This window comes from Capra hircus, chromosome 7 (genome assembly GCF_001704415.2).
Source record: "Capra hircus breed San Clemente chromosome 7, ASM170441v1, whole genome shotgun sequence".
In the NCBI taxonomy this organism is placed as follows: Eukaryota; Metazoa; Chordata; class Mammalia; order Artiodactyla; family Bovidae; genus Capra; species Capra hircus.
In genome coordinates this window covers 95919664-95941816 of record NC_030814.1, presented here as the reverse complement: position 1 = coordinate 95941816, position 22153 = coordinate 95919664, and the positions used below count along the sequence as shown (strand labels likewise).

The window sequence follows — 22153 nt, the reverse complement described above, 5'->3', positions numbered from 1 at the left end:
ATAACATATATCAAAAAAAAAAAAAAAGCTTTTACTGTTTCAGCCAGCGATGGTGGCTCTAGAAATTCATCCTAAGGAAATGATCAGAGATGTCACCAAAAGATAAATGATTGAGGAAATTCAGCACAGCTTACTAACAGTAGCTAACAATGGAGAATTAAATATTCAACACATTCGATTAACAACTCTTTCTTAAATAATAAGGAAGCTGGCAAGACACCCAGGGTGTAAAATTTAAAGAGGCACTCACTCTCTGGGGGTGACTCTGCTCTGGCATGGCCCAAAGCAAGAGTTCCTCTCAAATTTTGCATCCTGGCTGCCTCCCTTCCTGAATCCTAGTTCTGGTGGCCACTGGAATCTCAGGAGTGAACTGGTCTGTGGGTCTGGGAAGCAGAGGTGGGGTGGGGTGGGCATCGTGGCTCTCGGGTGTGCTGGGCGCTGGGCAATCGGGAGCCTCCACCTTTCCCCTCCTAAGAAAAAGGAGGAGGGACATGCCCACCACGGCACATGACCAGACGGTTTCCTTCTGTCATGTCCCATCCAACCCTGAGTATTCATTGGAAGGACTGATGCTGAAGCTGAATCTCCATTCCTTTGGCCACCTGATGTGAAGAGTCATTGGAAAAGACCCTGATGCTGGGACAGATTGAGGGCAAGAGGAGAAGGGGGCGACAGAGGATGAAATGGTTGGATGACATTACCAACTCAATGGACACGAATTTGAGCAAACTCCGGGAGACAGTGAAGGACAGGGAAACCCGGCGTGCTGCCGTTCATGGGGTTGCAAAAAGTCAGACATGACTGAGCAACTGAACAACAACATCCAATCATCAAATATTTAGAGAGGCTTTCTCCACGTGGAAGGAGGCAGTTTGCTGTCAATTCAGGGAGGTCCAAGAAGACAAGATGTCTCCGGATAGAGCTGACCCCTAAAGGGAGCATGGAACAGTGGTCAAGAACTTGCTCAGATGGCCTGGGTTCAAATCCCTGCTCCACCATGAATCAGCTCTTAAACCTGGGCAAGAACTCTCACCTCTCTGAGCCCCTGTGTCCCGTTCTGTTAACTGGCATTGATGTTAACACCACCCCCACCCCACCCCCGCCACTTTGGTTTATGGAATGATTAACTAAGATCTCCCAGGCAGGGCACTTCAAACAGTGCCTGGTATGTTCATAAGTGTTCTGTAAACTGTTACTATTAAAGACCCGAAGGACCAGGTCCTTTCTCTGGTTTCCCAGAACTCACTTTCTTCCTTGGCTTGGAAGGGTCTGCATACATGGGTGCATTTGTAATTACAGACAGTTCAGCCTTGCATGAGAATTAGAAAGAATTAAGGCTGCATAACATTTCTTCAGTCGGTTTAGTTCTTTGGGATGACCCCCTGGCACAGGCAGGGCACTTCTGATGGATTTTTCATCTGCCAGAGGTACTGCTGGGATTGAAATAAGCTATTTAATTGGAAGGGTTCACTGCAAACTGAAAAGATGTGGTCCCTTGTTTAAAAAGTGTCAAGATTTTCAAGACAGGAAGAGCAGAGCATTAAACAGAGAGCAGGACCTTCTGAGGGCTTCCCTGGTAGCTTCAGTTCAGTTCAGTCGCTCAGTCATGTCCGACTCTTTGCGACCCCATGGACTGCAGCACACCAGGCCTCCCTGTCCATCACCAACTCCTGGAGTCTCAAACTCATGTCCGTAATGTCGGTGGTGCCATCCAACCATCTCATCCTCTGTTGTCCCCTTCTCCTCCCGCCTTCAATCTTTCCCAGTATCAGGGTCTTTTCCAATTAGTTGGTTCTTCACATCAGGTGGCCAAAGTTTTGGAGTTTCAGCTTCAGCATCAGTCCTTCCAATGAATATTCAGGGCTGATTTCCTTTAGGATTGATTGGTGGATCTCGTTGCAGTCCAAGGGACTCTCAAGAGTCTTCTCCAACACCACAGTTCAAAAGGATCAATTCTTTGGTGCTCAGCTTTCTTTACAGTCCAACTCTCACATCCATAGATGACTACTGGAAAAACCATAGCTTTGACTAGATGGATTTTTGTTAGTAAAGCAATGTTTTTTAATATGCTGTCTAGGTTGGTCATAGATTTTCTTCCAAGGAGCAAGCGTCTTTTAATTTCATGGCTGCAGTCACCATCTGCAGTGATTTTGGAGCCCAAGACAATAAAGCCTCTCACTGTTTCCATTGTTTTCCCATCTATTTGCCATGAAGTGATGGAACCAGATGCCATGATCTTAGTTTTCTGAATGTTGGGTTTTAAGCCAACTTTTTCACTCTCCTCTTTCACTTTCATCAAGAAGCTCTTTAGTTCTTTGCTTTCTGCAATAAGGGTGGTGTCATCTGTGTATCTGAGGTTGCTGATATTTCTCCCAGCAATCTTGATTCCAGCTTGTGCTTCATCCAGCCTGGCATTTCGCATGCTGTACTCTGCATATAAGTTAAATAAGCATGGTGACAATACACAGCCTTGACGTACTCCTTTCCCGATTTGGAACCAATCTGTTTGTTGTTCCATGTTCAGTTCAAACTGTTGCTTCTTGACCTGCCTACAGATTTCTCAGGAGGCAGGTCAGGTGGTCTGGTATTCCTGTCTCTTTAAGGATTTTTTACAGTCTGTTGTGATCCACACAGTCAAAGGTTTTGGCATAGTGAATAAAGCAAAAATAGATATTTTTCTGGAACTCTCTTGCTTTTTTGATGATCCAGCAGATGTTGGCAATTTGATCTCTGGTTCCTCTGCCTTTTCTAAATCCAGCTTGAACATCTGAAAGTTCACAGTTCACGTATTACTGAAGCCTGACTTGGAGAATTTTGAGCATTACTTTGCTAGCATGTGAGATAAGTACAATTGTGCAGTAGTTTGAACATTCTTTGGCATTGCCTTTCTTTGGGATTGGAATGAAAACTGACGTTTTCCAGTCCTATGGCCGCTGCTGAGTTTTCCAAATTTGCTGACATATTGAGTGCAGCACTTTCACAGCATCATCGTTCAGGGTTTGAAATAGCTCAACTGGAATTCCATCACCTCCACTAGCTTTGTTTGTAGTGATGCTTCCTAAGGCCCACTTGACTTCGCATTCCAGGATGTCTGGCTCTAGGTGAGTGATCACACCATCGTGATTATCTGGGTCATGGAGATCTTTTTTGTATAGTTCTTCTGTGTATTCTTGCCACCTCTTCTTAATATCTTCTGCTTCTGTTAGGTTCATACCATTTCTGTCCTTTACTGTCTTTGCATGAAACGTTCCCTTGGTATCTCTTGGTATCTCTAATCTGGTAGCTTAGGGGTAAAGAATCCTCTTGCCAATGCAGGAGATCCAGGTGCAATTCCTGGGCTGGGAAGATCCCTTGGAGAAGGAAATGGCAACCTGCTTCAGTATTCTAGCCTGGGAAATCCCATGGACAGAGGAGTCTGAAGGGCTAAAGTCCAAGGGGTCTCAAAGAGTCAGACATGACTTAGTGACTGAAAACCAACAAGGATCTTCTGAGTAGGGGACCTAGCTGATGGCTTGGGTTGCGTGTCTATGAAGCTGGTGGTGAAGGGAGAAAGCTGGTGCTGGGCAGTGATCTGGAGTCACTGCAGGGGACACTGACTCAGGGGCTGGAGAAGGGGAACAAGGGTGAGTGGCCCATTACATGTGTAGATATGCTTTCTGGCGTGACCTTTGATGTGAACACATTTTGATGAGAACCCTGCATTTTCTTGTTCTATTTCAGTAGACGTGCCATCAAATATTGCAAAAATCATCATCGGTCCCCTCATCTTTGTCTTTCTCTTCAGTGTTGTGATTGGAAGTATTTGTCTATTCCTGAGAAAGAGGTGAGTGCGATAATGTGCTGGTAAGCGGTTAACAACCAGCTCTCTTGGGGAAAAGTATGCCTACATGTGTGTTAAGTCGCTCGGTTGTGTCCAACTCTTTGTAACCCCATGGACTGTAGCCTGGTAGACAGCATTGTCCATGGAGTCCTCCAGGCAAGAATACTGGAGTGGGTGGCTATTCCCTTCTCCAGGGGAACCTTCCTGACCCAGGGATCAAACCCAGGTCTCTTGCATTGTGAGCAGATTGTTTACCATCTGAGCTAACAGGGAAAGCCATATGCGTTATGATAGGATTTAATAGGATTTAATTTATCCATTTTTTAAAAAACATGGACTTGATTTCTTAGTTTTCAGTTCACAGCAAAACTGAGGCAAAAGTATAAGAATTTCCCATACACCCCTTGACCCATCCATGATCCCCTATTATCAACATCCCCCATCAGTGTTATAACTGATAAACCTACATGCATACATTGTTATCACCCAAAGTCCATAGTTTATATTATGCTTCACTCTCGGTGTTGTGATTATATGGATTTGGACAGATAATACAATAACATGTTTCTACTGGGGCTTCCCCAGCGGCTCAGTGGTAAGGAATCCACCTGTCAGTGCAGGAGCTGCAGGCTCGATCGCTGGGTGGGAAGATCCCCTGCACAAGGAAATGGCAGCCCACTCCAGTATTCTTGCCTGGGAAATCCCATGGACAGTGGAGCCTGGCGGGCTATAGACTGTGGGGTCGCAAAAGAGTCAGGCATACAGCTTAGAGACTAAATGACTACCACAATGCAGTGACTTGTGAACATAAAGTCTTTCTGCCATATGTGTGTAGCCATCTAAATAAATAAGGTAACAGAGATGGACTGAATGAAGAGTGCCCAATATAGTAAGATGCAGTGTGATAATTAGGAAGTGGTCAGTTTTGAGTATGTGTTACGTTTGCTTTGAAGAGAATATATTTAACTGTAGGCTTACGTAATTTAATTTTAAGTGGTGGTTGTATTTAACAACTGGCTTGCAAATTTCCTGAAAATTCAACAGTTGTTTCTCATAAGCTGGAATGAGATGGTTTCAGAACAGTAGCGGGTGAATAGTTTTTAGATGTTACAATGACAACCATAAATTATAGTTCATGGGTAAGCTGTTCCACGCTGATGCACTTAAGTAGCCATCTGATGGGCTTCTGCTAAAAAAAATTAGGATTCCCCCACCCTCACCGCAGACTGTATCCAGGATTATGTGGCTGCTGCTAATAAGGGTAGATGTCTGCTCTGGCGAGGTTATAGCCTCCTGCTAGAAATCCACAGAGTCCTGTGAGTTTATCAAGATGGAATGTCTCCATTCTTCTCATCCAGGCAGCCAGATGGGCCACTGGGACCATTGTATGCTTCTTCAAACCCAGAGTACCTCAGTGCCAGCGATGGTGAGTTCTATCCCTTTGCCCGTGGGTGACCAGAACCCCTGTTTGGTTTCCTTTGCCATCTCCATCAATTGACAGTCAAGGGTTGGTACCCTGAGGGGCTGAGAAGAGTCTTCTTGTTCCCTTGAGTCGGCACACCTGCCCCTTGTACAGAAACCCTGTTACCAGGAGCAATTAGACACCTGCCGTCTGGCACCTGTTTGGATGGGCTGATCGAGATGCGCTCGGGCTGGGCGGAGACACCCTGAACTTGGTGCTGCAGCTGTAGAGATACAGAGCATGGGTCCTATGCTAGAGAGCGTGCCAAGGGTCAGAGCCAGAAAGCAGTGACAAAACAGGCCATCCACGCTGGGAGGTGGGGTCAGAAGCCAAGATGGGAGACTGGAGATGAGGGATGGCAAACAGGAGGCAAGGAGCAGATGGGGCACATGGGAGCTGGGTGGGTACCACCAGCACCGCTGCTGTTGGTGGCCACTGAGTATGGGTGAGATGCTGATGCCAGTGACAGGAGCATAGGACCGAAGACCGTAGACCCTCGATTGTACCAAAGGGCAGTGAGTGACCCTTGTAGATAAAGCTTTGGCTGTTCCTTTAGACACGAAGGCAGCTATTGCATTACAACCTTCTAAGATGCTTCATGCAGCAAAAAAAAAAAAAAAGTCAAAGGGCGACTTTCAAGGCATGAACACTATTGCGTGGCAGGATGCTGCTCTGGGAGACGGGGTGGTGTTTTTAAGGATACCTGGGATTCATTTCAAAGAAGTCTGCTAAGACATGCAGGCATGGAAGTGACTGTCATGAGGAAGAAGGGTAGACTCGCGGAGCCTGGAAAAACAGGAGGCAGGGCCACTCGGGGAAGCACCAGGGTTGGTCAGGAGGCAGACAGAGTGAGAGAAACATATGGGCAAGAGGCTTTATTGTCTTTTCCATGGAGAAGGTGAGGGGCTAATTCAAGCTAAACGATTTCAGCAGCATCTGGGGCATATGAGCTGTCCCTGGTTGTCTCCTAACTGGGCCTGGGATGATCAGGGCAGGGGGATGGTGCCCCAGAGTGGGAGAGCCTGATGATGGAGGGGGTTAGTATGTGGGCTCTGTGGGATTAGCTGTTTTACATATGAAAGGTGGACTCGTGGGCACTTCATTTACTACCTATGTGAATTGGCCACCCCTGGGAAGGGCAGTCCTTCCAGCACCAGCAAGACCTCAAAGCATCAGAATAGAGAACCTAGACAAGGGAGTTATTCCAGGTGGGAATAGGCACAGAGTTCAGCAGCAAGCAGGGGTGAGTATTGATCCAGAGCCTTTCTCTCTCTGTTTGGCGAATGGCATTGTTAACCATGTCAGAGATGGGAAAGCTGAACCCCAGGGCTGCCATCAACCCCCACAGTGTTCTGCTTCTGCTCTGTTATCCTGCTCCCTTCTGGGGTTGCAGCAATGGCTGAGGGCACAGGGGTGCTCAGTGAAAGCTGGAAGTTGCAGCTCATGGGTCTTTAAGGCCAGGAAGTTCTGGGCCAAGAGATCAGAGGGAAAAGTCCAAGCTCTGGGATCTTGGGGGCTGGGAGAGGGACTCCCCAGTGAGTATGTGTAAGTTCATTTGGGTTCAGAGCTCTTGTATGATCCAATGTCCTTGCAAGAGCCATTGGTGATGGTATTGTGTTGCTTGGACTGCTGTGCTCAGACTGGGTGGCTTAGAAAACAGTTTGATTTCCTCACAGTCCCAGAGGCTGGAGCTCTGAGATCACGGTGTCAGCAGGGTCGGTTCCTCCTGAGTCCTCTCTCCTTGGCTTGTGGATGGCCGTCTTCCCCCTGTATCCTCACATGGCCTTCCCTCTGCGTGTGTCTGTGTCCTAATCTCTTCAGGGACTCCAGTCAGATTGGATCAGGGCCACTCTAATGACCTTATTTTACTTTGGTCATCTCCGTAAGACTCCACCTCTAAATACAGTCACATTCTGAAAAACTTGGGTTCGGACATCAACATATAAATGTGTGAGGGATACAATTTTAGCATGCAACAGGTGCAGAGGAGGACAGGAAGCATCATGCTTTTTCTTAGGACTGTGTATTTGTCTGCCGCTGTGTAACAAACCACTGCAAACTTAGGGGCTTAAAGCAACCACTATTGGCTCAAAATGTGGTGGGTTTGCCAGCTGGGCAGTGCGCAGCTGAGTGGTTTTTCTGGTCTCACTCACATGGCTGTAGCCCTTTTGCAGATCCACTGGCACTGAGTTGTCTTGATTGGGCTCTCTCACCTATCTGGTGGCAGGCAGGCTGGCCGTTCCCCCTTCCTTTTGGTACTCTGCAGAAACAACAGGCTCAGATGGGAAGTAGCATCCTTTGGTAAGAGGACTCTGAAATCAGACAGGATGCAGGCTCAGCTCGGCCCGCTACTGGCCAGGACCCTGGACTGATTATGGCTCCTTCCTGAGCCTCTGTCCATCCTGTTATTGGCCCTGTGCCGACTGCCCAGCACAAGGTCTGGACCCGCAGGAGCCACTTAGTGAACATTTATGAGGAGCTTGGGTGGCAGGCGGCCAGGACCCCCGAGGGATCTGCTGAGGGTGCTGTGTAGATAAGTAAGGAGTAGTGTTCCCATGCTCTGTGTATGTGCCGGACGAGTGGGAGGTGCCTCGAGAGAAGATCACGCTCCTGCGAGAACTGGGTCAAGGCTCCTTCGGCATGGTGTACGAGGGCAACGCCAGGGACATTGTCAAGGGTGAGGCGGAGACCCGCGTGGCAGTGAAGACGGTCAACGAGTCGGCCAGCCTGCGAGAGCGGATCGAGTTTCTCAACGAGGCTTCGGTCATGAAGGGCTTCACCTGCCACCATGTGGTAAGTCCCCCTGCTGGGTCCGGGAGCAGACAAAGGCTTTATTTTTTCATTTTTATTTTAGTTTTTTAAACTTTTAGTTGGAGGATAATACAATACCATGTGCAATATAGACAGCTAGTGGGAAGCTGCTATGTAACACAGGGAGCCCAGCCAGGCGCTTTGTGACAACCTAGAGCCTATATATACTTATGACTGATTTGCTTGTTGTGTGGCAGAAACCAACACAAACAGTGCAAAGGCTTCCTTAACACGCATTCTCTCATCCCATCTCCTTCATCCTTCCTCTTAATGCATAGAGCTTGAGGATGCTGGGTGTGGACCTTCTGCCCAGCCCCCACTCTGCTGAGCATCCCAGAGGTGGCCCTTCCCTTCTCTTTTCTCCAATCCCATCCTTTCCCACCGCATTTAGAGTGAGACTCTTTCGCTGTCCCATCACTTTCTAGAATCTTCTTTCTCTTCCCTCTTCCTGGCTCCTATGTAACCTTTAAACACTGTGGTCCACCCGATCCCTGCCCCCTACTCCCCAGTCAGCACAGACTCTCCCTGCCTTTCTACTCCTTTAGTTTCCCCTTGAGCCTGTGTCCTTTCATCCTTGCCCCAAGCATATTCTTGGAGCACCTGCTATATATGAGCTCCATTCTCCTCTCCGAGATGCAGCGGATGGATGTCTGTCCTCCTGGAGCTCCCAGTCCAGAGGTGGAGACAGAATCTAAACCCAGCAAGTTAATGATGTCATCCCGTGGGGAGACAATGCTATGGCAACAGGGGAGAGGAGGGCGGAGCTGGGGGTTTGGGAAGGCAGCAGTGGCAAAGGTATATTTGAGCAAAGACTCCAGGATGTAGGGACTGGGTTGAGGGACAGGTGAGGGGACAGAGCATCAGGCAGGGGGAACAGTTAATGCAAAGGTCTGGGGCTCAGAGATACAAGGGTTTGCCTTGGCATGTTGCTGTTTGGGAGCAGCCATTTATTCACTTCTTTAAGTAGTATTTGTGCAGGGCACTGCAGGAGATGTTGCAGGGACAGGTTGAATGAACCACTATGATTCTTTTGATCCTTGTGCAGCTTGCTTTTTTTTTGGCCTTGCCCCATGGCTTATGGGATCTCTTCCCAGTGCAGAGTCCTAACCACTGGACTGCCCGGGAATTCCCTGTACCATCCAGGACAGTGGAGCTTCCCTCATGGCTCAGTTGGTAAAGAATCTACCTGCAATGCAGGAGACCCCAATTCGATTCCTGGGTCGGGAAGATCCGTTGGAGAAGAGATAGGCTATCTACTCCAGTATTCTTGGGCTTCCCTTGGAGCTCAGCTGGTAAAGAATCCACCTGCAATGCAGGAAGCCTGGATTCGGTCCCTGGGTTGGGAAGATCCCCTGGAGAAGGGAAAGGCTACCCACTCCAGTATTCTGGCCTTGAGAATTCCATGGACTGTGTAGTCCATGGGGTTGCAAAGAGTCGGATACGACTGAGGAACTTTCACTTTCACTTTCATCCAGGACAGTAGCCACTCGCTCCCCCACCCCAAATCCAACAAGATGTTGACCTTGGTGTTTCTTCTGGACAGACCAGGGCTTCCTACAGGCCACTCAGGACCAGGGTGCTGGGTGTGATGTAGGTACTAGACAGAAAGACCCAGGTGGGTGGACATCTTCTCACAGGCCCTCATTCAAGAATCTCCCCCACCTCTGCTTATTCCACAGGTCCGCCTCCTGGGGGTGGTGTCCAAAGGCCAGCCAACGCTGGTGGTGATGGAGTTGATGGCTCACGGAGACCTGAAGAGTTACCTCCGTTCCCTGCGGCCTGAGGCTGAGGTGAGCTGTCTCCAGGTACCTGGCAGGGCACCCAGCACTCCCAGGCCTCAGGCACCTGTGTGGCTGAACATGCCCTCCCCTGTTTCAACTTTAGAACAACCCCGGCCGCCCTCCCCCTACCCTGCAAGAAATGATTCAGATGGCGGCAGAGATCGCCGATGGGATGGCATACCTGAACGCTAAGAAGTTCGTGCACCGGGATCTTGCAGCCCGGAACTGCATGGTTGCCCACGACTTTACCGTCAAAATTGGAGGTGCGTCTGGCTTTCTGCCTTGAAATGTGTGGCCCAGGCTTTCTGGCTTCAGTTGTCTATAGCGAGCACTTCCATCTTTCCTAGTAGTGGGAAGGGGCAGGGTTTGGGATGGGCGCTCACCCTCAAGGTGTAGTTTAATTGCATTTATTCTTTACTTCATTCATTCACTTCTGTAAGTAGTGTTTGTGCTGGTGGCTGCCGGAGGTGTTACAGGGGCAAGGTTGAGTAAGTCACCATAATTTTTCTGCCCTTGAGAAACTTGCAATTTTTGGCCTGGCCACATGGCTTCTGGGATTTTGGTTCCCAGCTCAGAGTCCTGACCGCTGGACCCATAGGGAATTCCCTGCAGCTTGCAGTTTTTATCTGCACCAAGCAGCACAGTAAAATAAAATAAATTCAGTAAAAGTAAACAAAAATAATTTAAATTCAGTAAACCAAAATTTTAAAATTCAGAAAGATAAAGTTAATTCAATAAAATAAAATAATTAAAATTCAGTGAACTGATTTAGAACTTCCCAGGTAGCACTCAGGATAAAGAACCCGCCTGCCAAGGCAGGAGTCAAAAGAGATGCGGGTTTGATCCCTGGGTTGGGAAGATCTCCTGGAGGAGGAAATGGCAGCCCAAGCCAGTATTTATGCCTGGAGAATCCCATGGACAGAGAAGCCTAGCAGGCTACAGTCTGTGGGGTCACACAGAGTCAGACACGACTGAAGCGACTTAGCACTCGCACATGAGGAGGCTGAGACTCTGTCTTGTCTGTGGGGCGTGAGGACAAGGGGTTGTGAAGGGAGGACCCAGCCTTCAGTTTCTGGCTGCGCAGCTAGGTGGGTAGTGGGGCCAGATCCAATGGGGAGCAGTAGGTTGGCTGCAGAGGGTGAAAAGTTCAGCATGGGTTGCCTATGAGGTCGTAGGTAGGAAGGAAGTTTCGCTAAGATTGAGATCCCCATGTTGCAGGTCGGAACATCACTTCTTTGCTGCTTGGTGGTTCCTCTCTTTCCTTTTAAATGGTGACCCGCCCTCCCCCTCCTTATCCCCCTGAGTACCCTCAGAATCCATTCTCACTGTATTTGGCTGTGATCCAGGTGAGCTCACACCTGGGGCAGGTGAACTCAAGAGCTCTGCCAAGGGTGGGGGAGTAAAGGTGGCAGACAGCTGGGTCGCAGCTGAAAGCTAAGAGCGTGTGAACTGTTTGTTGTCAGACTTCGGAATGACAAGAGACATCTATGAAACGGATTACTACCGGAAAGGGGGCAAAGGTCTGCTCCCCGTGCGGTGGATGGCACCTGAATCCCTCAAGGACGGAGTCTTCACCACCTCTTCGGACATGTGGTGAGTTATGTGTGGGCTGGCGGAAAGAACACTGCACTTGAATTCCAGGTTGCTCTGCTAGTATGACCAGCAAGAGGAGTCCCTTAAAAACTGACTTCTTCATGGCTTCTCCATCAAGGAAAGGAAGGGATAGCATGTCTGGGGGACCCTTGCACAACTACTGTGACATTCCAATGAAGATTAGTCTTATAGGAATTTCTGAACTGCAGCATGAACTGTTTAGAGAACTGGCCACCCAGGTTCTAGTAAGCCAAGAAAGGGTGTGTGTGTTTATTTTAATGGCTTCATTGTTACTACTTCTATCTGTCATTGGCAGGTCTTTTGGTGTGGTCCTTTGGGAAATTACCAGCTTGGCAGAACAGCCTTACCAAGGTCTATCAAATGAGCAGGTGCTGAAATTTGTCATGGATGGAGGGTACCTGGATCAACCTGACAATTGTCCAGAGAGAGTGTAAGTGTAGAAAGGCGGTATAGTGTGTGGGGTGCTTATTCAAAAGTCTGCACCTTTTGCATGGATACTCGTGTTTACATATTGTATGTCTATGTGTGTTTGTGTTTGCAAGTTTTATGTTTGAATGCACACTTGTGTTTTATATGATGTCTGTAGGTGTGTTTTTGCTTGCCTTCTGCATGCACCCTTGGATTTGCATATTGTGTCTACATATTACTACATGCTTGTGTATTATATCATTACATGTATATTGCCTTATTGCCTTATTCATATCTTTGGAAGGTTGTAGAGGAAACTTCCCAGCAGTGGTTATTTGGGGAATAAAACTGGAGAGCTGGGGTGGAGACTAACATTTAACTACATATTCTTATTATATCTCATTGAAAGTAGAAAAAAGAATTCACAAATTGTAAACACTAAAACTTCAGGGGTACATACAACATATCCCCTTCCAATATTTGTCTTAAATTTTTGTGGCAGGAGCAGATGTACAACACAAACATCAAATGCACATCAATAAACACTTGCAAAATTGTCCAGCATCGTAATAATCCAATAAATGTACAGTGAAATAAAGGAAAGTACTATCTTCCTAATTAGCAATAAAAAGAAGGGAGGGAAGGAAGGAAGAGTTATGATATTCACAGCTATCAATGGGATAGCTAGATAGTCATTCTTATCACTCCATTGTAAGAATTTTTTGTTTGTTATCATTTAGTTGCTAAGTTGTGTCCAACTGTTTCATGACCCATGGACCTCCAGGCCCCTCTGTCCATGGGATTTCCCAGACAATAATACTGGAGTGGGTAGCCATTTCCTTCTCTAGGGGATCTTCCTGACCCAGGGATCAAACCCATCTTCAGCATTGGCAGACAGATTCTTTACCACTGAGCCACCAAGGAAGCCCATTATAATAAGAGCTACTCACAGAAATTTTACTTAAAGTCTCCAAAAAAGAAAGGAAGAAATGATCTAAACATCCGACAATATGAGAACTGGCAAGTAAATTGGTAAAATAATCAATAAAGTAATTTGATAAAATAATACACTATAGTAATTGACATTTCAAATGATGCTTATGAAATATTTTGTAACTCAGTGGTCTAGCTTATGTTAAAATGTTAAGTGTAGTAAATGTGTATAAATTGCATTTCCAAATGTATCCAGACAGAAAGGATGAGATTATATTTGAAGGAGAGTTGTACGCAAGCTGTATTTTCACTGTATTGTTGGGTGTTTTCTATCTTTCTAAAATAAGCATTTACTACGCATTGCTTATTGCATGTAATATTTCTTTACCAGTGTTTCTGCAAAAAAAAAAAAAAAGAAAGAAAGTTTGCCTTCCTGAAAAAAATGCATGGAAGAAGGCCATTTTGATGCTCCATCCTTGCAAGAATAAGATATCGGTTTAGAAAACCTAATTTGAAGAAATCTCACATGTAAAAAAGTATGAAGCAGAGTTCCTTGGAAACTCTGAGCAAAATATTTCTAAACATTGCTCCATGAAGTTTCTTTCCTGGCTATGTCAGGAGGAAATTAGTGCCCCTAGGGTGGGGACCTGCCAACTTTTCCTCTAAAGGGCCATATTGTATTTTCAGCTTTGTGGGCCTGGCAGTTCTCTGCCTTGTAGTTCAAATCAGCCAGGGGCAATGCATAATTGAATGGGTGTAGCTACATGCCAATAAAACTTTATTTACAAAAACACTCGGAGGACCTGATTTGGTCCAGAGGGTGAAGTTTGTCAACTCCTGCCCTGGAAGAAGTTACAATAGTGAAAGGAAGAGGTAAAATGGAAATCCTGAGCCCCTGGATCCTATCCTAAGTAAAGTCATAGTTCCCTGCCCCCTCCTCTCCTCCCCTTCTCCAGAGAGTGTGGACTGGGCTTGCAGAGCACCTGCTCAGAGCTGGCCCTCTATGGTGGGTCCACCCAGCTGCCCTCATTCTGAGTGACAATGTGTATATAAAATGATGAACCCACAGAAATAGACCTACAGACACAGAAAACAGACTTACGGTTACCAAAGGGGAAAGGAGGGGGTAGGGATAAAATAGGAGCTTGGGATTAATGAATTCACAGTATTGAATATAAAATAGAAAAGCAAGAACCTACTGTATAACACAGGGAACTATATGCAATATTTTGTAATAACCTATAAGGGAAAAGAATCTGAAAAACAATTATATATACATGGGCTTGACCAAAGTGTTTGTTTCCATAACATCTTACAGGAAAATCTGAATGAACTTTTTGACCAACCCAATGTATCTGAGGGCTTCCCTGGTGGCTCAGTGGTAGAGAATCTGCCTGCCAATGCAGGAGATGCAGGTTTGACCCCTGGGTCTGGAAGATTCCCTGAAGGAGGCAATGGAAGCCCACTCCAGTATTCTTGCGTGGAGAAGTAGATGGACAACAGAGCCTGGGGGGATGTAGTTGTGGGGTCCTAAAGAGTTGGACATGACTTAGCAACTGAACAACAACAGCAACAAAAATGTATATCTGAATCCCTTTGCTGTACATCTGAAACTAACACAACATCATAAATCAACTGTAATTAAAAAAAAAAAAAATGGACCTAGTTGATCTTCACCAAGTGGCAATATCAGGAGAGGCCCTTGTGGATCTGGTTTGGGAAATCCTTGGCTCTCTTTTTAAAACCATCTTTCACGCCCCTAGAATGGCTGTTTCTGCTTGACTTTCCTGAGGTCAGCACTTGTCCACGTGGGTGTGTGTGCACCGCAGGAGCGGGGTGGGGGAAGGAGGGCCGCTTGGCGGGGACCTTTGGGGCCTCACCCTCCACGTGCCCCTCTCTGTTCCGCAGCACCGACCTGATGCGGATGTGCTGGCAGTTCAACCCCAAGATGCGTCCGACCTTCCTGGAGATCGTGGACCTGCTCAAGGATGACCTGCACCCCAGCTTTCCCGAAGTGTCCTTCTTCCACAGCGAGGAGAACAAGGCACCCGAGAGCGAGGAGCTGGAAATGGAGTTTGAGGACATGGAGAGCGTGCCCCTGGACCGGTCCTCGCACGCGCAGAGAGAGGAGGCCGGGGTCCGGGACGGAGGGTCGGCGCTGGGGCTAAAGCGAAACTATGACGAGCACATCCCCTACACCCACATGAACGGGGGCAAGAAAAACGGACGGATTCTGACTTTGCCCCGGTCAAATCCTTCCTAACAACCCCTGCGAGTAGGGGAGGGTTCCTGTCTACACTTCTCTCTGGTTCAAAGGCCTCCAGAAAACTCAGGATTTCCACCTAACTCTGCCACAGTGTCAAACGGAGCTCAGAGATCACGACTATCCATTTCTGTTCCTTTGTCTTCAAATGCAGTGGTTCCATTGCCTATTTGACTTGTCATCTGAGCACGTAACTGTGAGCCTGGATGGGGAGGGGGTTTCCACGGCTGCTGTCCTTTTGGGCCACCGAGGTTTCAAGCCCAGATGTTATTATTATTATTATTATTTTCCCTAGTAGTTTGAAAGAAAGCACCTATTTTTACAAAGTTTTTTTTTTTTTTGCTGGTGTCTGAGCTACAGTATAAAACATAAATCTTCTTTATGAAACAAAAGTTAGAAAGAAACAAACCCAGTTCTAGTAGAATTCCAAGCTTTACAGAGTGGGCTTCAGGAAAGTATTTTTTCATCCAGGCTGAAGGATTGTTTTTTGTTTTTTTTTTCCTTCACAAAACCAGTTCCTCAAATTGACCAATAGCTGCTGCTTTTGTACTTTGGATATGGGTCTGCAGTCCTGGTGTGTGGTTCATGTACGCAGTTGTGTGTGTGTGTGTGTGTGTGTGTGTGTGCGCACGCGCGTGCGCGCATGCGCACATGCATGCACGCACACGTGTGTGCAAATCATGTGTGCTGAGTGGACACTTTGGGGATCAGCCCATGAAGGTTCAGCTCTTCTGGAGTATGTGAGCCCCTGCTTCCCCCACCCCCGACCCCTTCTTTCTTATTTACTGGGAGACTGTGCCCTCAACAAATTTTTATGTCCCAAATGGAGCCTCAGGAGTCTTCTCTCCCTTAACTTTGGTGAAAAATGTATTCTGCGAGCCTTGGGAGTCATTTGGAGTGATAATGGATCTTTTCAAGACCAAACAAAGCCAGGACATAGAGAAGATTTAAAGAAGACGAAGAAGAAAAGAAAAACCAAGAACTGAGGTGGTGAAGAGTTTTGAGAATATATTTGTAACATATTTAATTTTTAAAAAGAATCTTCAGTATCAGCCTCATAAATTATTGACCGTTTCCTGGGGTGGGAGGTAGCGCGTGTGGGTTTGTCTGCCTGTGTGGGCCAGGAGGAGCCAGGCACCGGTGGCCTCTTTGCTTGGTCTTCAAGGCATCCATTTTTTCTGGGACTAAAGCCACGTTAGCTGCTAATCCTCTGGACATTGTGGTGAGGCCACACTGAGCGTGTGGGCGATGGGGTTTGATGGATGGTTTGGTTTCTGCTCTGAAAATCTGAGCCCTGCCTTCAAACACACTTGTGGCTCCTGGATCTTCTGGTTCCCTGTGTGTACCTCTCAAGCTTCCTCAGCGGGGTGTCCATGTCCCACAGGGATTGTGCAAATTTGGCACCATCAGATCTCAAAGTGGGACAGCATAGATGGACTTTGAAAACACTAGCAATATGAAGACGTGCCTGTCGGTCCCCTCCGCCCTCAGGGCATCCGACCGTCCTCAGAACTGAGCTCCCAGAAGCTGCTCTGCGCCCAGTGACCTCAGCTGGACCAGGTGTGGAGCCTGAGCTGAATTCTCAGGATCATGCAGTTCCTAAGAGAGTCAAGTCCAGAGGAAAAACTGCTAAGGACCTTCACACTACGGAGAACATGAGGATGGGCGTGATGCCACAGTTGCTTCCCTTCTGGGGTAAGAATGACCGCTGCTCAAATACAGAACATGATGCATTCATTGCCATGGTTCATCCAAATCATCACCCACCGGTTATCTCTCGAGTGCATTTTCTCACGAGTCTAAGACTGCTTTCCTTCTCTTCTCAAGAACTGTGGGCTTCAGAACACCTGGGATGCCACGGTGACCTCCGAACCTTCTCAGTTCTTGATGAAGAACACAGGTAGACACGCATCCCAGTTGCCTCTGGCTATCTTATTTATACGATTTCAGAAGTGACAGCATGTCAGAGTATTTCCAGGGAGCCTCAGTGATTGGGTACAAGGAGCACAGAAATTATTTTCGCCAAATTTATTTTGTACATAGACGAGGATCTGTATGTAAGTTAAAAAGGAACGAAACACGTAGATCTAGGTATTTTGTTCTTTTCGTAGTAAATTTGTAGTGCCCATATACTACGGTAGCAGCAATTTTCACATTTTTCTAATTCAGAAAGGTTTTCTTATATTAGGGGAAAATTATTTATTTTAATATATAAAAATCACTGTTAAAAAATCACTTTCATAAGAAATGGAGAGCATGTAAAAAAATTTTTTTTCAAAGAAAAATAAACAGGTGAATGTGGGGTAATGATTTTTTTTTTCCCAGCACAGTCTACCTCAGTGTATTGTTAGGATGTGGTTCAATAATGGACATCTTTGAGACTTCAGAATTCTGTCTGGATCCGATCTGAATCAGGAAAGATTCATATCAGCTGATTCCGAATGCCAGGGACCAGTAAGAATTTTGAGGGAGGGAGTGGGGCTGAAGTATGGCTTTCATGTGAGCATAGATCCTTTTCCTGGCTGATAATATTCACCTCTGAATTTAATCTTCCCTTTTTTGTTGTTGTTGTTTGATCCTCCATCTATTGACACCGTGGCCCTCAAGAATGAAGCAAGTTTCAGATCATCACAATGGATCTGATGTTTCCAGTTCTGAGCTACCCTTAGCTGATGAGGGAAGCTGCAGTGTTGAGACAGAGACAGTCTTTGATCCACCCAGCATGCTCCTTTCCCCTTAGAATCTCTGTGGTGTGGGAGCATCTAGGTGCCCACTCTTTTTAGGCTGAGATGCTTTGGGTGAGGAACATATCATTGTCTTGGGAACTTCACACACAAGCACTAAATGCAGTGTCTGTTGTTATTCTCCGAGCGGGAAGGGAGATGTTGAGAAATCTCAACCCTAAACCCACCGAGAGGCTGAACACATTTTTTTAGCAACAAAACCTTGGACCCTCTCATTTTGGTTTGGTTGACTTCAAGCTGATACTCTTTGACCTTAGGGACTTTGACAACCCATGTGTAAGCCTGGGAGGGGCCAGCAGAAATGCTGTCGTACACACCAGACCTCACTGCCCTTCCCAAACCTGTAGGCACCACCCCAGCAGAGTCACCTTTCTCCACTTGCCCTGGAGAGGTACTGTAAAGTGCTGGGCCTGCCCTTTGTGAAAGGAATTTCCCTGACTTCATTTAGCTGCCTCTGCTGCTGCAGTGAAAGAACAAGCAGGCTTGGATCACAGCCTCCTTTTGCATCAGATAATGTGGACTCTGTCACAACAGAATTCAGTCCTCGAAATGGATGTCCTGGAGGATTGTAGTGATGATTATTTAAAAAAAAAAAAAAAGAAGCAACAAAGCCAGCTTTGGTTGAATTTTTTAGTTGTTTGTTTTTAAATGTGTCTCATTATTTTAAAAACCCCTTTTTATTTGTGTGGCAAAATCAACATATAGTAGTTCCTCCCTGGATCAGTGATGTCAAATGCACGTCTGGAAATGTTTGTATTCTGGGAGCTGTCCTGGGTGCTTTTCTGTCCTTTTAAGTTAGTAAGAAGCGAGAAGTGTTGCTGGTTCTCTGGATAGATGTTGAGCACAACTGAAAGAAAATGTGGGAATTGATGCGAAGGTCTGCACAAACAACCCTGAGACCAGTGGAGACTGCCTCCGATTGCTAGGCAGATCTCCGTCTCCAACCAGAGCAGATGGTCTGCCGTGGAATGTGCTTGTTGGGTTGGGAGGTGTTTATCTGAAACAGCCATAAGACTGATCAGTGGGCAGGGTTTGGCCCATGCTGTCCATCTGGGCACATGGACCCAGATGTGCTGTAGTCCCCCAAATGACAATCTTTTTCTTCTTTGTGGTGGGTAGAGGTTGGGGTTCGAATGCCACTTGACAAACACGTGATTCAGAAATGATGATTTTGTTCGGAGTTGGGGGATGGGGTTGCGCTGATCGTATATGAATGATGCCCGTAGAATGATATCCCTTCAGAAAACCTTCCGGAATGTTCTTGAGAATATTGATCTACACCGGAATTGAGGTTGGGAATAGAAAGTACAGATGGGCATTTGTTCTTTAAAAGATGTAAAGGAATGCAATGGACGTTCTGAGACTGTACCTGGAGGTGAATGTTTCCTTAGGGGTCCCCCAGAGACAGAGGGAATCAATGGCTTCTTGAGTTCACTGTCATCTTCTCATACGAGTCAAGGTCCAGAACCAGGCTCTGGTCACATTTTTATTTGGGTTTGGGCCCCCAAAATCCTTGTTAAAACTCAAATCAGAAACCCAGGGCTCTTGGTCCCATTTAAGAAGAAAGGAAACAGTATTCCCTCCCCTGCCCCCAAAGCGCGTGTGTCCACACACATTCAGGAATGGCTTACCTACTCTCTACCTTGTGTGCCTGGCGAGGTGGGGTCAGGGGTCCGAGCCCTGCCTGTCAGCAGCAGACACCTCCTGTGCCTCGGCTTATGCGGAAATCAACTCAGAGACACAAGACCCACCGAGAGCTCAATTCTTATATTTTTCAATGTTTTCCTACAAGAGCCAAGTAGCACCATATACAGAATATGCCTTTTTTTTTTTTGAATATCAAAATTGCTCTGCATGTAAAATATGGGATAATTACCTGTTTATATGAAAATTCGGAATAAATTATCTGAGAATACTCTTGTTCCTGTGTGGTGTCCAAGCCAGGACTTGTGAACTGTGTTAAGGTGAATCCCTGGGGTGTTGTGGGTATTTGTTATGAGAGGAGGCAAATCCCTAGGTTCTTCGTAACAGTGAATCAGGAGGTTAAATATTGTTGCCATCAGGGTTAGTGATAATCCACTGATCCATACCTGTACAGTTGAATCAACCCTTTACATACTGAACTATTTCTATACTAGTTGGTAAGTACCTGCCACCTTAGGGACCCCAAACCTCCCCAGGTTCCAAACACTAACCCTAAGAATACCAGGGAACCCTACGATCTTGCTCCATTCCACCATGCTGGAGGCCTAGATGCGGAGTAGCTGGCCGGAGCAGTGTCTGCTACTGTCCTCTTGCCCCAAAGAAGTCACATAGATGAGCCCAGAGTCAGCCTCAGGGGAGGGAAGTCTGTCTGAGGGTTTTGGTTGAGGGTGTGTGTGAGTGAGAGTCAGTCCTGCAACAATCACCCACACTTCTCACTTTGCCCTTCTGTGATTGAAGATGATAGACCTTCCTTCATCTGACCATGTGTGTGACCGTGTGCGTGACCGTGTGCGTGACTGTGTGTGTGTCTGTGTGTGCGTGCTCAATCGTGTCCAACTCTTTGCAATCCCATGAACTGTAGCCTGCTAGTCTCCTCTGTCCATAGGATTTTCCAGGTAAGAATACTGGAGTGGGTTACCATTTCCTTCTCCATGGGATCTTCCCAACCCAGTGTCTCCTGCATTAGCAGGTGGATTCTTTACAACTGAGCCACTGGGAAAGCCACATGACCATAGTGAGGATGAAATAAGGTGATATTTATCCCCCATACCCCTCCAGGTTCCTCACCACTAAGAAACTGATGCCACTGCTAGGTAGTAGCCTGAATTGTGCCTCCCTGGGTTTGTGAAATTCAATAGAAGCCTCTTGGGAAAGAGAAAATGCTTTTCTCCCCAGGAAAGGATCTCAAAGATGCTTCAGTCTTGAGTGAGAAGCTGGGTGGGTGGTATCTTCTCAGAGGGGCCACTCAGACTCCTCGAACCCATGGCACAGAGATGACTGCAGCTTTGGGTCCCTGGGACCCTGGCTCCAACTCAAATGTGAGCAGCATGACAGATGAGATAGTTGTCACAAGCAAGAGGAAGCATATGGAAGCTTTGGTATCTCCAAAGTTCTTGCAGGAGGGAAGTGATGGGGCTTCCCTGGTGACTCAGTGGTAAAGAATCCACTTGCCAGTGCAAGAGAGGCAGATTTAACCCCTGATCCAGGAAGAGCTCACAGGGTGCAGAGCAGCTAAGGCCATGCACTGCAACTATTGAGCCTGTACTCTAGAGCCCAGGAGCTGCAACTGCTGATTCCACTCGCCCTAAAGCCAGGGCTCAGCCACAAAGGAAGCCACCACAATGAGAAGCACGCACAGTGCAACTAGACAGTAGCCTGCACTCCCTGCAACTAGAAGAAAGCCCGCAATAACAGCCCCAAATAAATAAATAAATTTTCGAAAAGACTATCCAGGAGACTTCCTAGAGGAGGCGGATCCCAGTGGGGTGCTGAACTGCACATTAGAAAAAAGAGGAATGTGATACTCTTAGCATGGATGACAGTGTTGGTTGTGGCCTACACTCTGTGTGACGAGATCCAGATTTTCTAGCTGTGTATCTCCAACTTCCTGGGTGCTGCTGACTCATCCCCTGGGGTATGGTCCTACCCTCCCACCCCATGAAGCTGACTGTTCTGCCTGGGATTGGGTCCTCAAGGTGACTCACCGAGAATTTTCAATCTCATGTACCTCTAGAAGCCCTTGTTATAATCAGAGACCCACAGGAGGCCACTTTGGCTGACACCAGGCTGCACCACCCAGACCACCTCTTCAGAAGCTACCAGGGAGGTTGTCTGCTGGGGGCTCACAGTGAAGTCGTTCAGTTGTGTCTGACTTTTTGCAACCCCATGGAATGCAGCCTGCCAGGCTCCTCTGTCCATGGGATTTTCTATGCAGGAGTACTGGGGCTCGCAACTGAGTCCTTTTTGCCAGAACTTTCCAAGGCTTAAGGGAGCTGCTTGGTCCAATGTTATGTCCCCTCCCTAGGAGCAGCCACATTTGATGAATGGCCAGGGATACAAATGCTTGACCCTTGTGCCTAAATACAAGTTGAGGGTTCAGTTGTGTCCCCCACTACCTAAAAGAGATTATGTCCAAGTTCTAATCTCCAGCACCTTAGAACATGAGCTTATTTGAAAATTACATTGTAGATGTAATTTGTTCAGGTTTAAGGTGAGGTCATCTTAGAGTAGGCTGGGTCCCTGATCTGATATGACGGTGGCCCTTATAAAAGGGGGAAAATTGGATAGACACACACAGGGAGAGCATCTTGTGAAGATGAGGATAAGAACTGG

At 46.9% G+C, this 22153-nt stretch overlaps 1 protein-coding gene across 4 annotated transcripts in view; it reads left to right on the top strand.

Annotated features, from left to right (window-relative positions):
• Nucleotides 1–19751, top strand: part of INSR (insulin receptor) — a 148690-nt gene extending 128939 nt beyond the window's left edge. Inside the window, exons 15-22 of one of the 4 annotated variants that reach the window (XM_018051135.1) lie at nucleotides 3724–3823; nucleotides 5179–5246; nucleotides 7831–8075; nucleotides 9773–9883; nucleotides 9978–10137; nucleotides 11338–11467; nucleotides 11784–11918; nucleotides 14738–19751. In XM_018051135.1, the coding sequence (XP_017906624.1) occupies nucleotides 3724–3823; nucleotides 5179–5246; nucleotides 7831–8075; nucleotides 9773–9883; nucleotides 9978–10137; nucleotides 11338–11467; nucleotides 11784–11918; nucleotides 14738–15092 (1304 nt within the window). In that variant the 3' untranslated portion in view covers nucleotides 15093–19751. Of the gene's footprint in view, nucleotides 1–3720; nucleotides 3824–5178; nucleotides 5247–7830; nucleotides 8076–9772; nucleotides 9884–9977; nucleotides 10138–11337; nucleotides 11468–11783; nucleotides 11919–14737 lie in introns of all 4 variants that reach the window. The other 3 variants (XM_018051134.1, XM_018051136.1, XM_018051137.1) reach the window with 3 other exon arrangements.